The sequence below is a fragment of the Heliangelus exortis genome, chromosome 2 (assembly GCF_036169615.1).
Source record: "Heliangelus exortis chromosome 2, bHelExo1.hap1, whole genome shotgun sequence".
In the NCBI taxonomy this organism is placed as follows: Eukaryota; Metazoa; Chordata; class Aves; order Apodiformes; family Trochilidae; genus Heliangelus; species Heliangelus exortis.
In genome coordinates this window covers 3,250,712-3,275,792 of record NC_092423.1, presented here as the reverse complement: position 1 = coordinate 3,275,792, position 25,081 = coordinate 3,250,712, and the positions used below count along the sequence as shown (strand labels likewise).

At 43.1% G+C, this 25,081-nt stretch overlaps 1 protein-coding gene across 2 annotated transcripts in view; it reads right to left on the bottom strand.

The window, feature by feature from the left end:
* Nucleotides 1–25,081, bottom strand: part of OBSCN (obscurin, cytoskeletal calmodulin and titin-interacting RhoGEF) — a 223,880-nt gene that overhangs the window by 162,353 nt on the left and 36,446 nt on the right. For both annotated transcript variants that reach the window (XM_071734574.1, XM_071734575.1), the window contains exons 9-21: nucleotides 23,699–23,974; nucleotides 22,212–22,487; nucleotides 18,270–18,545; nucleotides 17,116–17,391; nucleotides 11,807–12,076; nucleotides 10,869–11,144; nucleotides 8,893–9,168; nucleotides 7,789–8,064; nucleotides 6,297–6,563; nucleotides 5,282–5,551; nucleotides 4,777–5,040; nucleotides 1,323–1,589; nucleotides 232–344 (exon numbers count right to left, since the gene is read on the bottom strand). In XM_071734574.1, coding sequence (XP_071590675.1) covers nucleotides 232–344; nucleotides 1,323–1,589; nucleotides 4,777–5,040; nucleotides 5,282–5,551; nucleotides 6,297–6,563; nucleotides 7,789–8,064; nucleotides 8,893–9,168; nucleotides 10,869–11,144; nucleotides 11,807–12,076; nucleotides 17,116–17,391; nucleotides 18,270–18,545; nucleotides 22,212–22,487; nucleotides 23,699–23,974 — 3,383 coding nt within the window. The remainder of the gene's footprint in view (nucleotides 1–231; nucleotides 345–1,322; nucleotides 1,590–4,776; nucleotides 5,041–5,281; nucleotides 5,552–6,296; nucleotides 6,564–7,788; nucleotides 8,065–8,892; nucleotides 9,169–10,868; nucleotides 11,145–11,806; nucleotides 12,077–17,115; nucleotides 17,392–18,269; nucleotides 18,546–22,211; nucleotides 22,488–23,698; nucleotides 23,975–25,081) is intronic.

Below are 25,081 nucleotides of genomic sequence, written 5' to 3'. Positions count from 1 at the left end.
ATCTTTCGAGGTCCCTTCCAACCCCTAGGATTCTATGATTCTATGATTCTATGAAAAATAAAGAAATTGGATTTTCAACCCAATAAACAATAAATATCAGAGAGTGATGAACTGGTGAGGTGCTAAAGCTGTAGAGCAAAGGCTCAGCCTCACCTCTCCTGGAATTAAAGACTCTCATTCCCTTCGAGAGAAGATGGAAATTAAAATCCTGCTACCACTTAAGTGCAGTACCTTGAACCACTTCACAGCCACGTTGGGCCTGGAGAGCTCACACTCGAAGGTGACCTTGTCCTTCTGAGCCACACTGACATCTCCCAGGGGTTTGCTGATTCTTGCAGGCAATTCTGAAGTAAATAAATACATAAATAAGTGAATAAAACAATTTAAAAATAAAAATAAAATAAAAATTTAGAAAATTTAAAAATTAAAATAAAATGTTAATAAAAATAAATAATAAAAAAATAAAAATAAAAATAAAAACTAAAACTAAAAACTATATAATATAATGTAATATACATAATATATATAAAATATCAAATACATAAAAAATACAAAAATATAAAATGTATAAAATATAAAAATATAAAATATAAAATATAAAATATATAAAATATAAAAAATATAAAATATAAAATATATAAAATATAAAAAATATAAAAATATAAAATGTAAAATATAAAATGTAGAATATAAAATATAAAATATAAAATATAAAATATAAAATATAAAATATAAAATATAAAATATAAAATATGAAATATGAAATATGAAATATGAAATATGAAATATAAAATATAAAATATAAAATATAAAATATAGAATGTAAAATATAAAATATAAAATATAAAATATAAAATATATAATATAAAATATAAAATAAAAATAAAAAATAAAAAATAAGAAATAAGAAATAAAAAAAAATAAAAAATAAAGAAATAAAATAACAAATAACAAATAAAACATAAAACATAAAACATAAAACAAACATAAAAAATAAATAAAAAATAAAAAATGAAATATAAAATAATATAAAAAATAAAATATAAAATAATATAAAATATAAAATATAGAGTGAAGTTCCAGTCAGTGAGAACTCAGGATCACCTGAAAAACTGCATTGTTTTGAGAACATTATCACAAGTTGTTCTGTGGACAATGATCTCACAATAACCCTGTTGACATTAAAACTGTTACTGACGATGATCCAATGCTTAAAACATTCTTTGCAGTTACCAGAACAGCTCATTCCCCCCATAAAAATTCCCCTTCTGAGTCAGGAGCAGAGAACCTGAGCCAGAAGCAGAGCTTTTAGGGCTGGATACCTGTCACAGTGAGCTTCCCCGAGGAGTGGATGCCCCCTGCTTTGAAGGAGATGAGTCCTGCATCCTCGAGAGCCACTGAGGAAAGAGTCAGGGAATGTTTCTTCCCCAGGACACTGAAACTGATGTTGGGTGAAGGCTTCAGCCTCACTCCATCCTTCTGCCACGTCCCTTCCACCTCTTCGTGTGACACCTCCACCTCGAAGGTGACCGTCCCTTTCTCGGGGACTTCCAGGGGCTGGAGACCTCTCACCAGCTTGATCTGCCTCACTGAAAAACAGAAAAAAAAGAGAAAAGTTGGAGATCTCACACTGACAGCTGGGAAACAGCCAAAATTGCCAGGAAGCTGAGCATGAGCCAGCAGTGTGCCCAGGTGGCCAAGAAGGCCAATGGCATCCTGGGCTGGCTCAGGAACAGCATGGCCAGCAGGTCCAGGGAAGGGATTCTGCCCCTGTGCTCAGCCCTGGGGAGGCCACAGCTTGAGTCCTGTGTCCAGTTCTGGGCCCCTCAGCTCAGGAAGGAGATTGAGGTGCTGGAGCAGGTCCAGAGAAGAGCAAGGAGGCTGGGAAGGGATCCAGCACAAGTCCTGTGAGGAAGGGCTGAGGGAGCTGGGGGTGTTGAGGCTGGAGAAGAGGAGGCTCAGGGGAGACCTCATCACTCTCTCCAACTCCCTGAAAGGAGGTTGGAGCCAGGGGGGGGTTGGGCTCTATCAGTCAGACAAAAGGCCATGGGCTTCAGCTCTGCCAGGGGAGGGTTAGGATGGAGATGAGGAAGAAATTCTTTACTGAGAGGGTGCTCAGCCATTGGAATGGGCTGCCCAGGGAAGGGGTGGATTCTCCATCCCTGGAGATATTTCAAAAGAGCCTGGATGTGGCACTCAGTGCCATGGGCTGGGAACTGCAGCAGGAGTGGATCAAGGGTTGGACTTGATGATCTCTGAGGTCCCTTCCAACCCAGCCAATTCTAGGATTCTAGGATTCTATGAAACTCGATTATTTCCCTGCTCCTCAGGCAGGTACCTGCCAATTAATTCCTATCTGCCAATCAAACAAGAAATAAAACCTGTTCATAACCACGATGTTAGCAGGGCTGGTGTTCATCAAATGGATGCTTTCAGGTGGGACAAAGAAGTCAGCCAAATATTGCAGAAAAGGGGGAAACTGGTCTTTTTTCTGGGTAGGCTCACCACACTCACTATCTAGGCCAGAAAAAAAAAAAAGTTTTGAAGTTGTTGCCACACATGCAAGAGCAGAGGGATTGTACATGAGGAGGTGGTTACCCATCAGGGAGAAACATTCCAGAAGAAGACAATGCTGTTGTTATTTCCATCGGGACCAGGATTCATGGAATGATTTGGGTTGGAAGGGACCTTTAAATGCCAACTATTCCAAGTCCCTGCGGTGAGCTCAGGTGCTCACCACAGAGGTGATATGAGCTATGAGTACTCAGGTAGTTTTGTGACACTCTTGTATGTAGCCCCTTTTCTGTTTCAACTCATATCTAAAGTTGGGATGGTCATACACAAAAAGATTCCCTGCTACAGTCGGCAATTCCCATTTTTGATCCCCAGATCTCCTTGAGTCCCCATCACTCCTTGAAACTGTCTCACCCCATCAGCAGAGAATTTACTTCTGACAGTGACACTGACCAGAATGCAGCTGGGTGCCTGGAGAGAACAAAACAAATTCCTCCCTCTCCATCCAGATAGGAAGTTTATAAACCAGAGACATAAACTGATGCTTGCCTGACCCTCCTTGCACAAAGCACTGCTGGCATCTATCAGGGCTACCCAATTACTTCCTATAAAAACACCATTCCATCATTTTTTTGTTTTGACTTCTTGGTTATAGCAACAGCCTGTGCCTAAAATCAGAGACAGATGAATTTACATCCAACTGCTCAAACATCCTGGCTGGATGGAAACTGAGTATCACCCAGCCTGAAAAAAAACATGTCCTGGGATGCAATGTGGGAGAGAAGATGAGCAAGAAATGGCCCCATCCTGCACCACACTCTTCCAAGCACATTTTCACCATACATGGCTATATTTACCTATAGAAGTGACAGTGGTATATTTATTTATAGAATTATTGACTCAGAGAATCATCATGGTTGGAAAGGACCTTCAAGATCAAGTACAACCACCAGTCCTACACCACCAAAAAGCTCCCCAGGGAAGTGGTCACAGCACCGAAGCTGCTTAAAATCAAGAAATATTTGGATGGTGCTCTCAGGCACCTGGTGTGATTCTGGGGGTGCCCTACACAGGGACAGGGGTTTAATTTGGTGATGCTGATGGGTCCCTTCCAACTCAGCAGATTCTATGATTCTATGCTAGATTTAGGCTGCATGAATCCCAGCCTAATCTACCAGCTGTGAATCACTGGTAAAATATTTTTCTAGAGCTATTCAGCTTGGAAAAAAAAAAAAAAAAATGAGTAGCTGCCAGCAGAAATGGTACCTACCCCAAATGAGGATGCTAAAGCAGTTCTGAAGATGAAGCTGTCTTAGCAGTCCATAAAGTTTGTCATTATTTGTTTATGTATTTCTGATGGCATCAGAAGACCTCAATGTTATAAAGCTGGAAAGACCTAGAAAAATCATCCAGTCTTTCTCTCCTGCTCTAGGATGTGCTCAGCTCTTTACATCATCCCAGACAGAGAATTCACTAAACCCATGATGGAGGCTCTGAAACCTCTCCAGACAGCTTATTCTGCCCTCCAAACACTTAAAAGCTTTTTGAGTGTATAACCTGAATTTTTCTCATTGCATTCAAAGTCCATTATTTCCTGTTGTTATTTCCACGTGGAGAACTGATTGTTCCCTCCCCCTTTATAGCAGCCTTTTATGTACTTGAAATCTGTTATTGAGTCCATCCTTAATTTCTATTTATAACTTACAGAGCACCAATTGGTGGCAGGGGTTTCACAGACAAAATTAGATTGTCCTGAAGTGCTTAAGTCCTGTCTTCATCTAATGATCATGACAAAAAGATGTTGGAAAAAAAGGACAGAGGTACAGGGTGAGAGCAGAGACACCATTGGCTTACTTGAAAGGACAGCATCCTCGGATAGAGGATTTGCTTTTGTAGCATTTTTAACCTTCATTGAACACAAAGAGACATTCTGAAAGAGGTCATTTGCAGAGGAGAATTAGGGCAATGGATGGCTGGAGGGAATGGAAAAAACAGTGTCTACCAGACAGAGAGAAATTTCAAAGGAGTGGGGAGGAAGCTAAATGGTCAACAGCATGACTGAAAGCTGCTGGGACAAGATGGAGGCAACAATAATGAGCCAACTGTTCTCTTTTTACTGTTTTTTTGACTGGTGGCCAAGCCCATGGTTGTGTCCCCATGGAAGGTAGGGGTGGCAGTGACCATTATGAGAATGGAAGGGACCAAAGTCCACCTCCAAACCCTGCCCAGGGTATTTATAGAACTGGAGATGATTCAACTTACTTTCCACATTGATCTTGGCTTGGGTTTTGTCATCAGGACTCTCACAGCAGTAGAAGCCCCTGTCTGCAAAGGAGATGTCCTTCACCACCAGGGTGTGCTTTGTTCCTTCAGCTTTGATCTCTATTTTTTCACTGGGTTTCAGTACAATGCTGTTCCTCATCCACTTCACCTCTGCAGGTTTGGTCAGCTCGACCTCCAAGGTCACTGTGTCCCTCTCTTCAACTGTCCTGGCCTCCAGTTTTTTCTTGAATGAGATTGAGGCCTCTGTCAAAGGAGAAGAGATATTAGTAACGACGTAGGGGTTGCAGAAACCAAGCTTTCAGAGCGAGTTAAAATGGTGGCTTCTGTATCTTCAGTCCCAATGCATTCTGGGCACCCATATTTAAGGATGCAGAAGAAAGATTTCCCTCCTGTTCATGTAACCAGTCAGGGGGAAGGCCACATGAGGCATCACAGGTCCCAGCATCAGTGACAGCCACTCCAAGGGACATTATGGCTTTCCTACCTCGGACTCGGAGGTTGGCTGAGCTTTCTACACCCTCAGCATTGGCAGTGATTTCAGCTGCATCTTCCAAAGTCAGATCAGTGATGGTGAGGCTGTGGTTGGTGTCCTGCTGGGAGATCAGGAACTTCTTGCTGCCTTCAATCTTGGTGCCATTCCTGAACCAGGTGACCACAGCATCACTGGGAGACACAGTGCACCTGAACACAGCCTCTTTTCCCTCCTCAGAGACCACACTGTTGAGGCTTGTAACGAATTTCACCACTCTGGGAGCTGATGGGTAAGAAGAAAACATCTGGGATTACAGAATCACAGAGCTGTCAGAGTTGGAAAGACTTCACAAGTCACAGTGTCCAACTGCCAACACCCTCCTTGTTGAATAAAGTATAAATATATATCTCAATATCTTTATCACCCACTAGACCACTTCCTGAAGTGCCTCAAGTGGCATAAACACCTTCAAAGAGCCAATAGCTTTGAAAATATTATTGGAATCATCAATTTTTATTATTGACAGTGAGTGATGACAATAATGGGTCAGCACCTTTCCCACGTCCCAATAAGTTTTGTAAACAAAGATGCCAGAAACAAAAGGGAAAATAAAGAGGGAGGAAAATTCCCATCTTGGATTTGAGATAACTTAATTCACTGTGAAGGGAAATTTGCCCACATATTAAGAGATCTGAGAGATCTCAAAATCATAGAACCCTAGAATGGTTTGTGTTGGAAGGGACCTTTAAGATCACTTAGTTCCAGCCCTTCCCAAGGGCAGGGACACCTCCCAGCAGCCCAGGTTGCTCCAAGCCCCATCCAACCTGGCCTGGAACACTTCCAGGGATGGGGCAGCCACAGCTTCTCTGGGAAAACTGGGCCAGGGTCTCAACCACCCTCCCAGAAAAGAACTCAAAAACTGTTCCCAGAGAGGAAGGGGAGTTCTGAATTTTGCTGTCGACACAGGAGACAACAGACACATGCAAACAAACTCAACTTTGTCTCCATGGAGTTCTAGAGTCCATACCTTTAGGGGTGATGGTAATGCTTGTTTTGTCATCTCTGGATTCACAGGAATACTCTCCTTCATCCTCAGCCCTGATCCCTGTTATTTTCAGTGTCCTCTTGACCCCTTCCTCGTGAATCTGGAAGCGTTTGCTGGGCTTGATCTCAACACCATTCCTGCTCCACACCACCTTCCCTCTGGCATGGCTCACCTCACAGCTCAAAGAGATGCTGCCCCCAATCTCAGCATTACCAGCTTCAAGTTTTTTGGCAAACTTCACTGGGATTTCTGAGAAGCAGAAGAAGGAAAAATGATGAGAAAGGAAAAGATGAGAAACTTGTTCAAAAAAAAAAAAAAAAAAAAACAAACCAAAAATAAAACCTTTCTGGTCAACTTGAAAAGAAATATAAAATCAGAAACCAAACAGGTTTTGGGATCAGGGTAGAGAGAGACAAATCAGAATGGTGGGAATTTAGAGAGATTCATTTGACATGAAATTTTAATGTCATTGTCATTCAGTGCAGCAAGAACTGTTTTAGACAGGGGTGAGCTTTGCTTTCCTTTCTTTCTAATTTCATAACCAATGAGACCATGGGGTATTTATACATCAGAGCCTGATTTGCCTGCCTGAATGTGTAAATCCATGTGGATGCACAAGATCCAGCCACCTTTGTCTCTTCTGTCACGGGATGCACAGCCAACAGAGTCAGAGAAATCCAGGGTTTGATTTCTTTCATCTTGGAGAGCACCTTTTGATAAGGAGGGTGGGTTGTGACCTATGAGTGACTCCAAAGGGATCTGAGAGGGTGCATTTCAGCTGCAGACACCTCCAGTCTGAGTGTCTGAAGAGAAATGGGCAGATCTTTGTTCTGGGACATCAGCCCTCTCATCTCCATCTGTGGACCAGATGTCCCTCATCCCTCCTGTCCATTTATACCCTCAGCCTTGACCAGGGTGCAGCCTCCCTGGTGCAGTACTCCAGGAACAGAGGAGGATGCAATTCAGGTCCTGTTTCACCAAGTTTTTAACTCCCAGTCTCTATCCTCATCAGCTTTGTCTTGCTGGTGAGCAGAGGGGTGAAGAGCAAAGGCTCTGCCATGCCCCAGGGTGAGGATGAGACAGAAACAGGGGTGACAGTGGGGACCAAATAGCAGGAAAATCACCCCTTGTAGCTTCCTGAAAACCCTGAGAGGCCAGCAAGGGACAGTTGGGTATTTGGAAGGTGGAGACTTTGGGCTTCATCTCCATCCTACCCATCCCACTGAAATTATTCAAAATGAGAACCATCAGCCTTGGGAATCAGTCAGGGATTTCCCAACATTGGACACTTCTAAGATTCACCTGGACAGGACACTTGGCCATCTTTGTCCAGACCTTGCTTTTACCAAGGAAACTTGGACCAGATGAGCTTTGAGGTCCCTTCCAACCTGGGATTCTGTGACTCTGTTGTCCTGAAAAGGGGGAAACGTAGCTCCTGTGTTGGGACATGACCTGTGTGCTCCTCCCTGCTCACCTTTCACTTGCACTTTGAATTCCTGCTTGTCATTCTTTGTCTGGCAAGTGTACACAGCAGTGTCTGTGCCCTCAGCCAGCTTCACTGTCAGGGTCCTGGATGCCCCCTCACTCTTGATCTCATATTTCTTGCTGGCCTTGATTTCTGTCCCATCCTTGAGCCACTTCACTGCAGCAGTTTCAGGGGTTACTGAAGTAGTCAGAGTGATGCTTTCATGTTCTTGAACAACGAGAGGTTCCTTCTGGATGATTTTGTTTTCAAATTTAGCCTCTGGTTCTAGGAAAGAGGTTAAAATAAGAAAAATAAGCACTTCAATCTCAATTTAACAACTTTCTAGTACTCTCCGTGACTCACAACAGCTCTTCCATAATCTGTAAAAACCCAGGGAATATGACAGAATATTTACTGGTGTAATTGTCTACTGAGCCAGGAAAAAAAAAAAAATTATCTGCCAGGCCACCCAGAATTTCTGCTTGGAAGAGAAGCAAAAGAAAGGAAATACAAAGATACATTTTATTTGCTGTCCCCCAAAAGCTCATTTCTTAGAAGTAAAATGACCAGTATAACTATTTCCTTTCCCATTTTTTGGATTTTAGATCTAATTAAGAAGAAATATTAATATGCTAAACCTGAATGTGTGGCCTATTTTCTTCTTTCTTGCTGTATTCCCTGAATTTTGTCTTTTTCTCTACCTTGTGCAAAGCTTTACCACAAAACTGGGCAACCTGGGGGCACACACAGCAGCAGATCAGCATTTCTTATCCACCTTTCTCTACTTCTACACTTCAAAACTTCCCAGTTCTGCTTTCAGAAGTGAAAAGTCTGGGTGAAAAAAAAGCTCAGGTGATAGACTGTGCAAAGGAGAGGCTAAGCAAGAAATTACATAGAATTTCCATAGAAAATAAAATAAAATAAAATAAAATAAAATAAAATAAAATAAAATAAAATCTTCAGACAGATTTTCCAGTTCCACACTGCTTGATTAAAAAGGTCAAATCAATGCATATTATTGGGGCTCAATAATTCTCTCTGGGAAATGCCTGCACCATGGCCACTGGGAGTATCCAGTTCCTCCCACAAAGAGCTGCTTGGGTGAGCCCTCACCAGTTGGTTCCAGTTTGAAGGTCATCTTCTGGCCTGCAGCCTCACAAGTGTATTCCCCAGCATCTTTCTTCTCCAGTTGGTCTATAACCAAGCGCCGGGTTTTGCCCACAGTCTCCATTCTGAATTTTCTAGAAGAAGCAAGAAGTCTCCCATCCTTGTACCATTTGACTTCGGTTTCATCCTGTGCAACCTCACAGCTGAGGGTGGCACTTTCTGTCAGGACAGCATTCACCTCCTTCTGGACTTTTTCTTGGTTTATAAAGGCAACTTTTGGCTCTAAATGCAGAAAGAAGGGAGGAGAAGGGAGGAGAAGGGAGAAGAAGGGAGAAGAAGGGAGAAGAAGGGAGAAGAAGGGAGAAGAAGGGAGAAGAAGGGAGAAGAAGGGAGAAGAAGGGAGAAGAAGGGAGAAGAAGGGAGAAGAAGGGAGAAAAGGGAAGAAGAGGGAAGAAGAGGGAAGAAGAGGGAAGAAGAGGGAAGAAGAGGGAAGAGAGAAGAGAGAAGAGAGAAGAGAGAAGAGAGAAGAGAGAAGAGAGAAGAGAGAAGAGAAAAGAGAAAAGAGAGAAGAGAGAAGAGAGAAGAGAGAAGAGAGAAGAGAGAAGAGAGAAGAGAGAAGAGAGAAGAGGGAAGAAGAGGGAAGAAGAGGGAAGAAGAGGGAAGAAGAGGGAAGAAGAGGGAAGAAGAAAGAAGAAAGAAGAAAGAAGAAGAGGGAAGAAGAGGGAAGAAGAAAGAAGAAGAAAGAAGAAGAAAGAAGAAAGAAGAAGAAAGAAGAAGAAAGAAGAAGAAAGAAGAAGAAGAGAGAAGAAGAAAGAAGAAGAAGAGAGAAGAAGAAAGAAGAAGAGAGAGGAAGAAAGAAGAAGAAAAAATAAAGAAGAAGAAAGGAGAAGAAAGAAGAAAGAAGGAAAAAAAGAGAAAATTTTAAAAAAAAAGGGGGAAAAAAAAGAAAAAAAGAAAAAAAAAAAACAAAACTTAGGTTTCCTAATCCAATTGACTTCACTGGATAAGATCTATCCTTCTGTGTCTCCAAATCACAATGTGGGAACAAGGAAAGCAAAAGCCAAGGAATGGAGAGGACCAAGAGGATCCTTGCCATCAACCCTCTGGTTGCAAGCCACCACATGCCAAAACATTTCATTCAAACATTCCAAAAGAACATCTTGTCCTGCACATCACCAAAAGCTGGAAAGCTTCTTGTGTTTAAAAATGTCAAGGTCACTCACAGAGCACTGTGAGCTTCTGGAACAGAGTCTGCATGGTTTCTTCCACTGTTATAAATGTGACCTTCAAAGGGACAAAGATGTCCCTGCAGTGCTCAGGATCATGGCTGGCAAGGTACCCAAGGTTCTTTACAGCATCAAAACTCCCTTTAGCATCATCCCATGTGTAAAGCTGTTTGGACACCTTGTTAATCCAGTTCCAAAAGAGCCATTTCTAGGAATCTTTCACGATTTAGGGGACATTTACCACTTCTCAGAAGCAGTAAGTCACCTCAGAAGGCTGAGATCTCAAACACAACACCACAAAATCAGGAAAAGTGCTGAGTTTTCAACCCATCTCCACAAGTGCCACTCAAATGGCAAAGCACAAAGCCTCTCACTTTTCAGAAATGGGACCATAAATGTTATGAAAAATTGATTTTTTTTGAATGGGCCTTCCCTTTCAAGAGGCTCAGTGTTCAAAAGTCAACCCCTGAAATCCAAGCAATGGGAGGGATCCAAATGATATCTTGATTATTATTTCTACTATATTTATATCTTCAATTACTACATAAAGAGAATAAAAATGAGAGAGGTGTTTGCACCATGCTAGAGCCAAATATTCCCATCCCTACCAGCCCAGACAAGCAGGCACAGAAAATCAGGTGAAGCCTCCAGGGCACAAGGAAGAGCAGACTACAGCATCTGACTCATTGTGTAATTGTTATTATAATTATTACTGTATTAACTTTAACTTTAATCTGGACAAGATATGTCAATCACCTGTGACATCAATCTTAAAGGTGATTTTCTGGCCAGCAGCCTCACAGGTGTATTCCCCAGCATCTTTCTTCTCCACCTGACCCACCACCAGCCGACGGGATTTGCCCTCTGATTCCACCTTGAATTTCTTGCTCGAGGTGATCAGTTTCCCCTCCTTGTACCACTTCACCTCAGTCTTCTCCTGGGCCACCTCACAGCTCAGTGTGGCATTTTCTGACAGTGCAGCTTTCACCTCCTTCTGCACCTTCTCCTTGTTGGTAAACACCACTTCTGGCTCTGAAAAGAGATAATTGCAGTGTCCCCAAGAGATGATGCCCAGTCCCCTTTCATGGCTAACAAATAACACCATAATACAATATATGAAAACAAATATATAAATACAAATATATAAAAACAAATATATAAAACAAATATATAAAAACAAATATATAAAACAAATATATAAAACAAATATATAAAACAAATATATAAAACAAATATATAAAACAAATATATAAAACAAAAAACTCCAACCAAGCCTCTGACTTGACAAAACACACCTAGAACCATCGGTAGGACACTCAAACTGCTTTGGGGTGAGTTTGTGGGTTTTTTGTTGTGTTTTGAGTGCAGAGACTGAGCAGACACCCTCCCACTTTTCACCATCACCCTGCTTTGAATTTCACTGAGAACCAACTGTGCTGTGGACCTGTTTGGTTACACCAACATTTGGGGTTGGAGAGGTGCAATCAGTGCTTTTCTTTTCAGGGCCCTCTTCCAAAAGAGGTGGGTGGTTCCCAAAGATTTTCAAGGATGGAGCTCCATCCTTCTTAAAGATTATTTTTTAATCTTTTATTTGTTTTCAAGATTTTTGGCATAGAATATGTATGTTAACTGTTATATTCAACCTTCTAAATATTCCAGGAATAAGAAGGATGGCACAGAGAGTCTTTTCCCACCTGTGACATCAATCCTGAAGGTGATTTTCTGGCCAGCAGCCTCACAGGTGTATTCCCCAGCATCTTTCTTCTCCACCTGACCCACTACCAGCCGACGGGATTTGCCCTCTGATTCCACCTTGAATTTCTTGCTCGAGGTGATCAGTTTCCCCTCCTTGTACCATTTCACCTCAGTCTTCTCCTGGGCCACCTCACAGCTCAGTGTGATGTTCTCCTCCAGCGTTGTCTTCACCTCCTTCTGCACTTTATCTTTGTGTTCAAACACATCATCTGCAAGATGAGAATGAAGGAAAAATCTAGGGGGGAAAAGCCCAGAAAAAAAAAAAAAAGTTCTGCTTCCAAGATCCTATTGGTTTTTCAGTGGGAGACCACCTGGTAGATGCCAATTTCAATTAAGCAGCCATAAAATTAAAAAGATTATTAGAGTCAGAGTCAAGCAAATGCTTGAAGAGCACTGGCAGGAAGAGCTTGATTCCAAACAGCACATTTTTTCTGGCTACTGATGCTTTAGGCAGCAAGAACTGCAATGCCTGATCTTCAGGCTTCCACCAGGTTTCCTACTACACCTGCTCTGTATGGTCACTCCTGGCAGAGCAAGCAGGATGGACTCCCTTAGGGAGATGGATATGTTCTGTCCACTTGCAGAAAGGGTTTGGGTGTATATTAGCAGAAAATAGGATGTCCTCCAGGCAGGACCCTTCATTTTCCAGAACTGTCCCCATCTATGTTCCCAATGAATTTTTAGGAAAAAAATTATAAAGGTTATTCAATAGATGCCTAAGCACTGGAATAGCTTCCTTAAGATTTATATGGGGTTCATATTATGGAACATCATTGCTGTTCCATAATAGTACAAAACTCCAGTCATAAAATCCTTTGGGTTAGGAGTGATCTCTGGAGGTCATCCAGTCCCACTTCCCCACTGACAGGAGGTAAAATTACATCAATTAACACAGGGCCATGAACACCTCCATCATTGGACACCTTGAACCCTCAAGGTTCCTGTTCCAGAGCTTGAGCATCCTCCTGGTGCAAATTTTTCTTTTCAGAACCTCCCATGTTCCAAACTGGACCCTTCTCCCATCACAGCACATCTTTGAGAACAACATGGAGCTTTTAATTCTATATCATCCCATTAAATAGGTGCAGGTTGCAATAAAACCTCCTTTTTCCCTTCTCTTCTCCAGCCTGAACAAATGTGATGTGCTCCAGCCCCCTGGTCATCTCGGGAGCCTCTGTTGGAGCTGTGCCAGCAGCTTCTTGGCTTTTTTAATAGATGCCAAAGTCTCCAATCAGGCAGACATTGAATCAAAAAGAGTAATCTGATTTTAGACTTGGTTTTGGTAAGTTCCAGAAACATCAGTTTAGAAGCTGGGAATAGGAAATAACCTTGGATATAGGGGTTATAAGATGGTCTGGTCTAAAATAAATAGAGGAATCAACAAAAATATCTCTTACACGCTTATTTAGAACTAGGAAAGCTTTGTTAATTATAAGAACTAAGTAAGGAAGAAAAGGTTTAAGGAAAAAAGGTTGAAGAAAAAAGGTTGAAGAAAAAAGGTTGAAGAAAAAAGGTTGAAGAAAAAAGGTTGAAGAAAAAAGGTTGAAGAAAAAAGGTTGAAGAAAAAAGGTTGAAGAAAAAAGGTTGAAGAAAAAAGGTTGAAGAAAAAAGGTTGAAGAAAAAAGGTTGAAGAAAAAAGGTTGAAGAAAAAAGGTTGAAGAAAGAAAAGGTTGAAGAAAGAAAAGGTTGAAGAAAAAAGGTTGAAGAAAGAAAAGGTTGAAGAAAGAAAAGGTTGAAGAAAGAAAAGGTTGAAAAAAGAAAAGGTTGAAAAAAGAAAAGGTTGAAGAAAGAAAAGTTTTAAGGAAGAAAAGGTTTAAGGAAGAAAAGGTTTAAGGAAGAAAAGAACAATTTGTTCAAGAGTCAGTGTAAAACCTGGTATCTTCATACTCAATTGTTCAGAATCTACATCTTAACCACTAGAAAAGCAGAAAGGAAAATACAAGCAAAGCCATCTAAAAAATAGGTAACTACTCAGTAGATAACTACTCTTCCAAATCCTTTGAATAGCAAAGCACAAATAAGAAATGGGGAAAAAAAAACAAAAGAGAAGGGTGAATCTGCTGGAAAGTTGTGGTTATGGAGTCAAGAACTGTAGGAAGGAAAATTTGCCAAAAGTCAGGTTGGATCCATGTTCATAAAGGAGATTAAGACATGTAACAAAGCAGCAGAAATACAGATAGACAAGGCAGAAAGTGAGACCATGATGCAAAGAAGGTGGATTTTTCAGAGCTCTTCATATCACATTTTTGAAGAAAGAAAGCCAATGATCCTAGGAAGTGACCAGGCTAAGTTGAGCACTTTGGCTCTTGCCTTCTCTCAGCAGATGTTTTGCCCTTCAAGGAGGCCAAGTGAGAGACTCTTTATCTCACAGGTTCTATTCCATCTTAGATAATGCTTTTCTGTGACAGTTTTCAGGTGTTTGAATTTTCCTCAGGAGAATGGTACAAAGCCTGCTTGGTGCTTCTGTTCTGGTCAATCTTGAATCCAAAGAAAGGGGGAAAAAAAAAAGAAAAAAAAAAAAGGTGATCTAGGGTTAAATCACAGAGGGTTATATCCCCCACCTTCCAGTTCTGGTTCTCCACCATACTACCTCATCAGTCTTGAAGGGAACCCAAATGAGTCCCACTTTTCATGGAAGGTGAGCAGTAATTCTCTTGGTGGCAAGAGATGGAGCCTCTTCCTCTCTGCTCTTCTTTCTTGCATTTATCCATTTGCAAAATCTGAGCACTGCCCTTTTCTTCAGCAGCAATGGGACTGGATAACACTCACCTGTATCTTGCAGACAAAATGCTTGTCCCCCTTTCCATGGGAGCCAAGTACCTCAAAGCCTGTGACATGAAAAACACTTCCAGGGGGTAGAAAACTCTTCTTTATCCCTGTTCATGGAGAGGATGTGACATGCAACGAAGGTTGGTGACAGTGAGGTCCCTTCCATGTCACCCTGGAGAGGTTGGTGCTAATTCCAAAGTGAACCCCCACTGTGCAACAAACCGTGGGATTTTCTCTTATCAGGATGACTGTTTCTCAGATGCCCTGAAAACAGGCCAGTCTTTGGGTTTTCATCCAAAAATCTCCCATAACCCCCCCTTATTCCTGCCAACAGCTCTCCTTCCTCAAAGGAAGACTTTGGGTTAATTTGCAAGGACAAACCACTGCTGAGAGCACTTCAGTGCCTGGATACATCCAGCAGAGGATCAAGATCTCCTGGTCCTGGATGAGAAGATCCTTCCATGGGAAAAAAAGAAGCAAAAAGAAGCTCCAGAGAAACAGAAGCTCCAAAAACAACCTGGGAAGATCCTTTGTTAATTTCTGTTTTTCACCGTTCCATTTATAATCTGCTATAATTTTCCCAACAACTTCTGCTTTCTAAGGCAGTGTTTAAAATCAATTAATGATCTCAGTCTTACCCTGTATGGTTCCTACAACCTGCAGAGAGCTAGAGAAAAAAAAAAAAAGACACTACCTAGTCACTAAAAAGTCAACTAACTAAGCCATGAAATAATCATTACCATGGTTTTTCTGGCACAAGGAAGAGCTGCCAAACACAAAGGAGAATGCAGCAGATTTCTCTCCAGTTTCCTTGTAGGGTCCCTCCCCAGCAGAGGTGGCTGCAGGGCAAGCAGAGGACCCAACAATTGTGTCCCTCACAGAGCCCAGCTGGCAGTCACAGGAACCTCAGGGCAGTAGTGTCACAGTGGCACTTGGGCCACACTGGGTACAAGAGCAGCCAAAAACCATCTCCAGTGCATAAGATACATGACCACATAAAATCATTCTGGTTGCAATGCACCTTCAAGATCATCAAGCCCAACTATCAGCCCTCCACCACCTTAGCCACTCAATCATCTCCTGAAGTGCCACAGCTACCTGGGGTTTTTTAATATCTCCAGGGATGGTGACTCCACCACCTCCCTGGCCAACCTGTTCCATTGCTTCCCTACTCTTTCAGTAAAGAAATTTTTTTTTGTAATATCCAACCTGAACCTCCTCTGATGCAACTTGAACCCATTTCCTCTTGTCCTATCACAGTCCCTGGGGAGAAGAGGTCAACACCAGCATCACTCCAACCTCCTTTCAGGGAGCTGTAGAGAGCCATAATGTCTCCCCTCAGCCTCCTCTTCTCCAGGCTGAACAACCCCAGCTCTTTCAGCCTCTCCTTTTAAGCCCTGTCCCCCAGGCCCCTAAATCAGCCCATTTGCCCTTCTCTACACCACTTCCACCACCTCCTTCCTATACTGTGATGCCCAAAACTCTACACAGCACTCAAGGTACAAGGCTGAGCACAAGGGCAGATCACTTCCCTGGTCCTGCTGGTCACACTGGCCCTGATGCAGGCCAGGATGCCATTTGTCTTCCTGGCTACCTGGGCACACTGTTGGCTCATGTTCTGCTGGTTCCCAGTCAGCACCCCCAGGTCTCTCTCTGCTGGGTACCTCCCCAAGGCTGTATTCATAGCTGGGTCCAAAATAAGAGCTCAGAGGGGTGAGTGGTGCACCAGGTTGTGCAGATGCACACTTCTAAATAGTTGTGGTTAGATTCCAGCTTTGGATGAATCCACTGAAAGAAGGAAAGGGCAAATCTTGTCTCCAAATCCAAGTGCATCGTCCCACATCACTTCCTGGGAGGTGCTTTTAGTTTGATGCATCTTTAAGTTTTTATTCTGGTCCACAATCAGAGAAGAAACATCTACACATCAAATACAGGTATTCTTCCCTCTTCCTTTCAAGCAAGACAGAAGCAAGGCAGATGAGAGAGGAAGTAGTGAGCAATAATTTCCACAAAACTAACTAGCAGCAAGGAGAGAACTGATTTACCAACAAACACAAACAACTGCATAGTGACCTGAACTCACACACCAAATCAAACGTGTTGTGCAGTTCCACCTGCAGTCACACTGGCAAAGCCACTCAGAAAAACCACATTTTGCATTGGTGTGGCACAGAGCCTCTGTCCCAGCAGAGATGGACACTACAGATTCTCAGGGTGGAGCTACAGACTCCTAAAAAGTGGGTGGGTTGATGCACGTTCATCTTGTTCTTAGATCCTTTGTCCTGGTCAAAAAACAGGACAAATACTCTCCTAAGTGGACTTTTAGCATCCCAAAACATGCCCTGAGTACTGACCTTCAAGAATAACCACATCAGTTCTCTTGCAGCCCTATAAAGACCAGGGCTAGAAGTACATCTGTCAGTAGCAAACTTTCTTTGTAGCTACATAAAAAAAAACTTATAATGAGATAATCACTCACCTGGGATGTCTATCTTGAAGGTGATTTTCTGGCCAGCAGCCTCACAGGTGTATTCCCCAGCATCTTTCTTCTCCACCTGACCCACCACCAGCCGACGGGATTTGCCCTCTGACTCCACCTTGAATTTCTTGCTCGAGGTGATCAGTTTCCCCTCCTTGTACCATTTCACCTCAGTCTTCTCCTGGGCCACCTCACAGCTCAGGGTGGCATTTTCTGACAGTTCAGCTTTCACCTCCTTCTGCACCTTCTCCTTGTTGGTGAAAGCTTCCTCTGCTTCTGTGGGATGTGAGAAGCAAATTAAAAATAATCCACATGTCCACAGTGGATGAAATGTTCACAGCCACATGTGAGACCCTGGTTACAAGACCTTCCCATAGCTCTGTTCTATTTGGATCAGTCCCACCCACACTTCAGACATGTTCCTTTGTACAGCCTGAGAACAAACAGCACATCAGCCATTTCTGACCAAAATTAACCAGTGCTCCAGGAATTACGGCTCTTGAAATCCCCACAGGTCTGCAAGAAATCCAACTTTTTGTTCCTTAATGTAATGCATATATGAACCCAATCTCCTTCACCCCTGCAGCTCCAGGTTCAGCCCTGCCCACTCCAGGTGTACTTCATGAGCATGATTCCAGACCCATTTTCCTACAAACCTGGGAGATGTCACTACCTTTATATCTCTGAATCACAACAGAGTATGTGAAGGTCTTCAAGACTTTCTTACTCTGAAATTAAATAACAGCAAGAAGTGCTGAGTGGGATCCATCACAAAAATCAAGTTAAAAGCCTACAGACTGCTTGCCTGATCAACCCACAATGAAGGTTTAGGCCACCTGGACCCTGAAGCTCAGAAAATGTCTGGTTTTCCTCTGTAGTAAAAGGAACTGATGGACTTTTCTGATATGAGCACCAATGTATCTCCTACCTGTGACATCAATCAGTGCTCTTCTTTTCAGGGCCCTCTTCCAAAAGAGGTGGGTGGTTCCCAAAGTTTTTCAAGGATGGAGCTCCATCCTTGTTAAAGATTTTTTTTTTTTCATTTTATTATTTGTTTTAAAGATTTTTGGCATAGAATATGTATGTTAACTGTTATATTCAACCTTCTAAATATTCCAGGAATAAGAAGGATGGCACAAAGAGTCTTTTCCCACCTGTGACATCAATCCTGAAGGTGATTTTCTGGCCAGCAGCCTCACAGGTGTATTCCCCAGCATCTTTCTTCTCCACCTGACCCACCACCAGCCGACGGGATTTGCCCTCTGACTCCACCTTGAATTTCTTGCTCGAGGTGATCAGTTTCCCTTCCTTGTACCATTTCACCTCAGTCTTCTCCTGGGCCACTTCACAGCTCAGGGTGGCATTTTCTGACAGTGCAGCTTTCACCTCCTTCTGCACCTTCTCCTTGTTGACAAATGCATCTTCTGTCTCTGAAATAGGGAAACAGGAAAAAATAGGTACCACACAAATAGCTTGGGAGAATAAAATATTGCATGTATTTTGTGTAGGTGCTCTACAGGATCTCTTACTGTAAGTAACATTGGTTTGGATTTATTTGTACAGAATCATGGAATGGTTTGGGTTGGAAGGGACCTTAAAGATCATCTCATTCCAACCCTCTGCATGGGCAGGGACACCTCCCACCAGCCCAGGTTGCTCCAACCCCATCCAACCTGACCTTGAACACTTCCAGGGATGGGGCAGCCACCCTTTCCATAACCTCCCACCAGCCTCCTATTGCCACTTTTTCCTCCTCTTTGGTGACTTTCTCCTCTGCACACCATCTCTCTCATCTCTGTACTCTGAGTGGTAGCAGCTGCCTGGGAGGTTAAGGAGCAGGGGCAGCTCAGGTCAGGTTCCTGCACTGCTGACCATGGCACTACATGCAATCCACAGGCTTGACATCAATATTGCACAGCCTGCCCACTCCAGATTAAACAGCATTTCAATATCTAAAAAAAAACTGGAGCAGACACCACAATTTACTTTCAAAACTGGTCCCAAAATTACAAACATTTCAACTTTCATCTACAGATGGGAATACACAGAGTGCTCTAAAGAAAGGAGTTATAACCCAGCTGGGGTCAGTGGGTGCAGCATTTAAAATTCCAAGTTAGCAGGGCAGGAATATTCCAGGTGGGTTATTCAATTGTCCTCTGCATTTTTGGCCTTTAATATAAAACATTTTCATAGTGACAGGAAAGGTGACCAAAACTTTTAATCAACCTATGAAGTGATTAATTGCAATAAATTTTTAAGGCAAATTGCTGGCTGAAGTTCAACAAGTGTCCAGAGCAGATGACATTACCACCCTCAGCTGAAACTGGTGCAGTTCCACTGAAACAGGAAAACCAGTTTCAGGACGTGGAGCTTTTGCTAACTTTAAATAAGGATTTTACTCCATTTTGTGAATCTTGAAATACTGGGATATTTGTTCCAAGGTGTGCAGCACCTGCTTCTTTTTATATTAATCCAAAAAGCTACAGCTGCATCCCAATACTCATCACTAAGCATCTCACCTTCAAGATGCCCCTGAAATAGGGAAGTTTTTATGGACCCCTGGAGTACAGGAACCAGTTCAAACCTTTCTGAGAGCAATGGCAAGGGGATTAATTAAGACCCAGAAATCCACCGCACTTGGGGATAATTAAGTAAGATGAGGATTTCACCAGCAAAAGAGCCACTCAGAGTACTCATAATCCCTCCTGACTTTCACACTGGATCATTTTCCAGTGAGCTCTGGATTTGCATGTGGTATTACAGTTGTACACATGAGCAATACAGCAACAGTAGCTAGGCAAGGACTCCAGTTGTCAGGAAAGGTGTTAGGTTACCCTGGGCATCCATGAGGTCATCCCGTTGGAAAGAGGACTGAAAATCTTTGGTTTCTGAGGCAGGCAGCTAAAAAAAGCCCTCAGCTAGAGACATTCAAGAGTGAAAGCACCAGATTTCTCTGTTTTCTGCCCACACTTCTGCATTAATGCATGAGATGGGTTCAGCAGCCAAGCATGGGCTGGGTTTATACCAATGGTCTCTGGATGCCCATGCTGCATTTTCTCTGGAAGGTGCCTCTCAGATCTGTAACCCATCCTTTGCTGAACTTGGCAGCAAAAAAAAAAAAAAAAAAAAAAAAAACGAGCTACAGGATTCAGGAAAAAGAACCAAAGTGCCCCAACTCACCCCACACACATCCTGGGGACCCAAGTTACAAGAGGTGCTATGGGAAGGAGGAAAACTGGATGCTACAGGAGCTGCTGCACATCCCAGGTAGGAGATGCAGGGAGCAGGATGCCTCAAGGCAGGAGTAAAGTCTGCAACCTTTGCAAGGGAACAGCATTCCAGTTATGCCCTGAAAGGACTTTAGGTCTCCAGCATGGCTGTGAGCAGGAAAGTCAACAGATTCCCAGTGCAGTTGTTGCTCTGCCACATGGCTGATAAAATGCCAGAGCTCTGCCAGCATTCTGGTCCCAGGGTGTTTGATACCGTAGGAAAACAGAGGAGAAAATAGATTCCCCCTTCTGCTCAGCTCCAAATATGAGACAAGAAGTGCAATGGTAACGCTGAGGGATTTGGGTGTGAAGACAGAACCAGAGAATGTGAGGGGTTGAGAGGGAGTTCTGGAGATCACCTTGACCAGGGAAGGTGCACCCAGAGCAGGTGGCACAGGATGGTGTCCAGGTGGGATTTGAATATCCTCAGAGATTGAGACCCCACCACCTCTCTGGGCAGTTCCAGTGCTCTGCCACCCTCAGAGTAACCAAGTTCCTCCTCATGTTGAGATGGAACTTCCTATGAATCAAGTTTGTGCCTGTTACTCTTGTCCTGTCTGGGTAAAAAACCAAACCAGCCCCATCCTCCTGACTCCTACCCTTCCAGTATTTATAAGCATTGATAACATCCCCCCACCTCAGTCTACTCCATACTAAAAAGACCCCTGGTCCTTCAACCTTTCCTCATAAGAGATGTCCTGGTCCCCTAATCATTCTTTGTTATGAAGACAGAAGAGTGGATATAGAAAAAAAAAAAAAAAAAACAACCAAAAACAAACAACACAAAAGCAAACCCCTTCTTATCATCCAATTCAGTAACAAACACTCAGGATGCAGCTGGCATGCCCATAGCTCCCTGGAGCCTAACATAAACTTTACTGGGCCTCTCACAAAATATACTGAGAGCAAAGATCTCTCTAGTGTAGCCAGAGTGAAAGAACAACCTCAGCATTAGATCCTCAGACTCCAAACCATGCTGCTAAGGTAAAAATGTGACCATAAATAAACATTCCTGGACACATGACTGTCCTTAGAGATGCAGGGCTCACAAAATCACCACCCTTTGGATTTAGCAGGTGGCAGATACCTGCAGAGCAGCCAATCCAGATTTTTTTAGTACAATGTGGGGCCATCAGCTCCCAAACCTTCTCGATGCAGCCACAATGAAGCAGGGATCTTTTAAACATTAAATGTCTTTTAAACATTACTGCTTCCATCTCATTTGGTAGACAAGTATTTACACCACTTCTCATAGCTTTAGAAATACCAACTGGGTACTAGGGACAGATAAAAGAAGAGGTAGGGGAAGAGCTGGATGGAAGGTTCCCAGATGCAGCTCATAACTCAAGTTGCACGGATCTGCATCCCTTCCTGTTCATCACCCACAAAGTTTTCATGGTGCATAGATTTGTGAGGCCATGTTCACACGTGTTTGTACAATGTGGAATAATTCAAGTGATCCTCTGTTATGGGAGAAAGGATATGTAGAGGAAAGATGAAATGAAGAGGAAAGAAACCCAAGACTTTTGTGCATGACCAACACTGACCATGAAATTGGAAGAGGCCTTTTAGCACTGAGCTTGCTAATGAAAAGTCTTTGTTCACTCTCTGAGCCTAAGGAGACACAGAGGGAGGTGAGGAGCTGATATCAGGATGTCCAGACACAAACAGAAGATCAGCCCAGTCCTACACAACCTCACCAAGTAGCTTTGATCAACATCAGAAAGTACTTCAGAGGCATTTCTAACACTTTTGAGAGAGACAACAGGAGGAGACACCCAGGCACGAAGACAAGACCGTGAAATGTGAACCAAAACAGTCTCCTACCTGTGACATCAATCCTGAAGGTGAGTTTCTGGCCAGCAGCCTCACAGGTGTATTCCCCAGCATCTTTCTTCTCCACCTGACCCACCACCAGCCGACGGGATTTGCCCTCTGACTCCACCTTGAATTTCTTACTCGAGGTGATCAGTTTCCCCTCCTTGTACCACTTCACCTCAGTCTTCTCCTGGGCCACCTCACAGCTCAGGGTGGCATTTTCTGACAGTGCAGCTTTCACCTCCTTTTGTACCTTCTCCTTCTTTGTAAACACATCTTCTGTCTCTGTAAGAAAGCCACAGGAGTCACATTGGGATTTTTTTGCAGTTTTCTTCTCCAGCACTTACTGAAGTTCCACCTGTGTCATTGTACATGTCCCTGACAGCCCCTTAGGACACAAAAAAACCTTCATCTCTATTTTGGGTGAACAGTCACGTGAGAATTAGGTGACAAATTAAAAAAAAAAAACAAAAACAAAAAAAACCCCAAAAACAACAAAAAAAAAACCACCTCAAAATTTGAGCCCACATTTGACCCATGGACTTAAGATCACCAACACACACTGCCTGAACCTTCCTCCTTCTTCTCTCTTTTTTATTTCCTCTGCATCTCCAAGGTGCCAGTGAATGAGAAGGGAGGAACCCCCATATCTTCACATCCATGAACTGTGCCTCCTTTTCTACCCACTTGGGTCACTCAGACTCAGTCACTCTCCATCTCATCAGAACACTTCAAACACCTCCCCCTTCTCTTTCCTCTGCCTCTGCACCTCTGCTATGGCCTCACATTATGATTCTGCAGGAGGTTTCTGCTGACACAGCTAATTGTGAGGGGTGCAGAATTATCATCTTTGCCCCCCAGTTTTATGTGGTTACAATTTATCATGGGTGCAGAAGTGTGTGCATAAATTGTTGACATGACAGTTGACTGAAAATCATGTGAAAGGGATGAAATATTTCATAGAATCACTGAATTTTCAGGGTTGGAAGGGACCTTTAAGATAATTTTGTTGCAACCCCCCTGCCATGGGCAGGGAAACCTCCCACCAGCTCAGGTTGCTCAGAGCCCTGTCCAGCCTGGCCTTAAAAACTTCCAGGGATGGATGGGACTTCCACCACCTCTCTGGGCAACCTGTGCCAGGCTCTCACCACCCTCATGGGGAAGAACTTCTTCCTAACATCCAGTCTTAATCTATTCTCCTCTAGTTTGAATCCATTCCCCCATGTCCTGTCATTCCCTGACATCCTAAAAAATCCCTCCCGAGGTTTCTTGTAGCCCCATCAGATCCTGGAAGGCCACACTAAGGCCTCCTTGGAGCCTTCTCCCCTCCATCCTGAACAACCCCAACTCTCTCAATCTGTCTGCACAGGAAAGGTGCCCCAAAGCCCTCTGAGCATCCTTGATTTCACTGAGAGGGATCATGAGATGATCCAAATGCAAGATGCCACTCAGAACAGAATATTCCTTCATCTTTGGCACTCCTAGCATTTCCTCACCTCTGACTTTGACTTGGAATGTTGTCCTGTCATCCTTAGTTTCACAGGTATAGCTCCCTTGGTCTTGCTGTGTCACCTTCTTGACGACGAGCTTGCGCTGTGTCCCCTGGCTGGTGAGCATCGTCCTCTGGTCCTGCTTCACCTCACTCTGATCCTTCTTCCACACCACAGCACCACTTGCAGCTGACACCTCACACACCAGCTCAAGGGTTTCAGAAGGACTGACTGATATTTCTGGTGTGGTCTTGGGCTTGTTGATAAAATGAACAGCTTCATCTGGAAGGGAAAGGTGTTCAAGCTTTGATTCAAGCTGATCAGAATAAAGCTAAATACAGTAATTATTCATTATTTCACTTTTAGTTGCATTTAGGTGAGCAGGATTCACCTGGGGAGGTGTAAATGTACACGTGTGCATGGGACCACTGCAGAGGGACCATGGCAGTGTGAAAAGTGAAGGCCATGGTCTGTGCTTATGGGTCAGAAAAGGCTCTCCTGAGATCCAGCAGCTTCATCTCCACCAGGGAACTCATTGTCCAAGTTTTGAGTCACCTGGAGAGCTCACAGAGAATGGGGCTGCTTATTGAAGAATCCTTTATACTACAGCACCCTGTCAGCAATACATTATGACATTAATACCACTTTATTAAGTTCTAGATAGTCCTACCTGTGTTCATAACCAAAATCTACCTGATGTGAACCCATTCCTTTCAGAAGTCAGGCATGAAACCTGCTTTAGATCCCAGACGTGGGGGTTTCTATGAAGTTGCATGTACCCAAAAGGAGCAGAACTTGCCCCATTGTCATGATGTGTGCTTCAATCCACAGCTCCTGTCCCATCACACACATGAATGTTGATGCCTGACTCTCTGACAGGTGGAGCAAAGTCCTCTGATCTTCAGAGAATGGCTCTCAGTTACAGTGCAATCACATTCATCCCTCCTCCATCCTTCTGGATCTTATAAATCAAACTGAGATGACCTCAAGCTGCTGACAATTTAACCACTGCTCCTTGTTTCTGATTTCAGGCAGACTCTGTGGAATATGTGTTGATGCCCGAGTCCACAAAGGGCTTTGAAAAGATCTAAGAAGCCTCGAAAAATCTTATGAGAAGTGATGAGGATCCCTCCTGTAGATGTTTCTGTGGCCATTCCTGCAGCCCCATGTTCACAATATCAGTCCCACAGGACTAATTCTCCCCCAGACCAGATCAGAGCACATGTGAAATAAACTCACTGATAAGATACCCTTCACCTCCAAGAGAATTAAGCTGATATGTGAGGCAACAGTGCCCCATCATCCTGCTGAATTTTTTTTTAAATTAGATGACAAAGGAAGGATTGTCCCTCCAGGGTCCTGAATTTCAAGATTAATGGAGTAACTCAT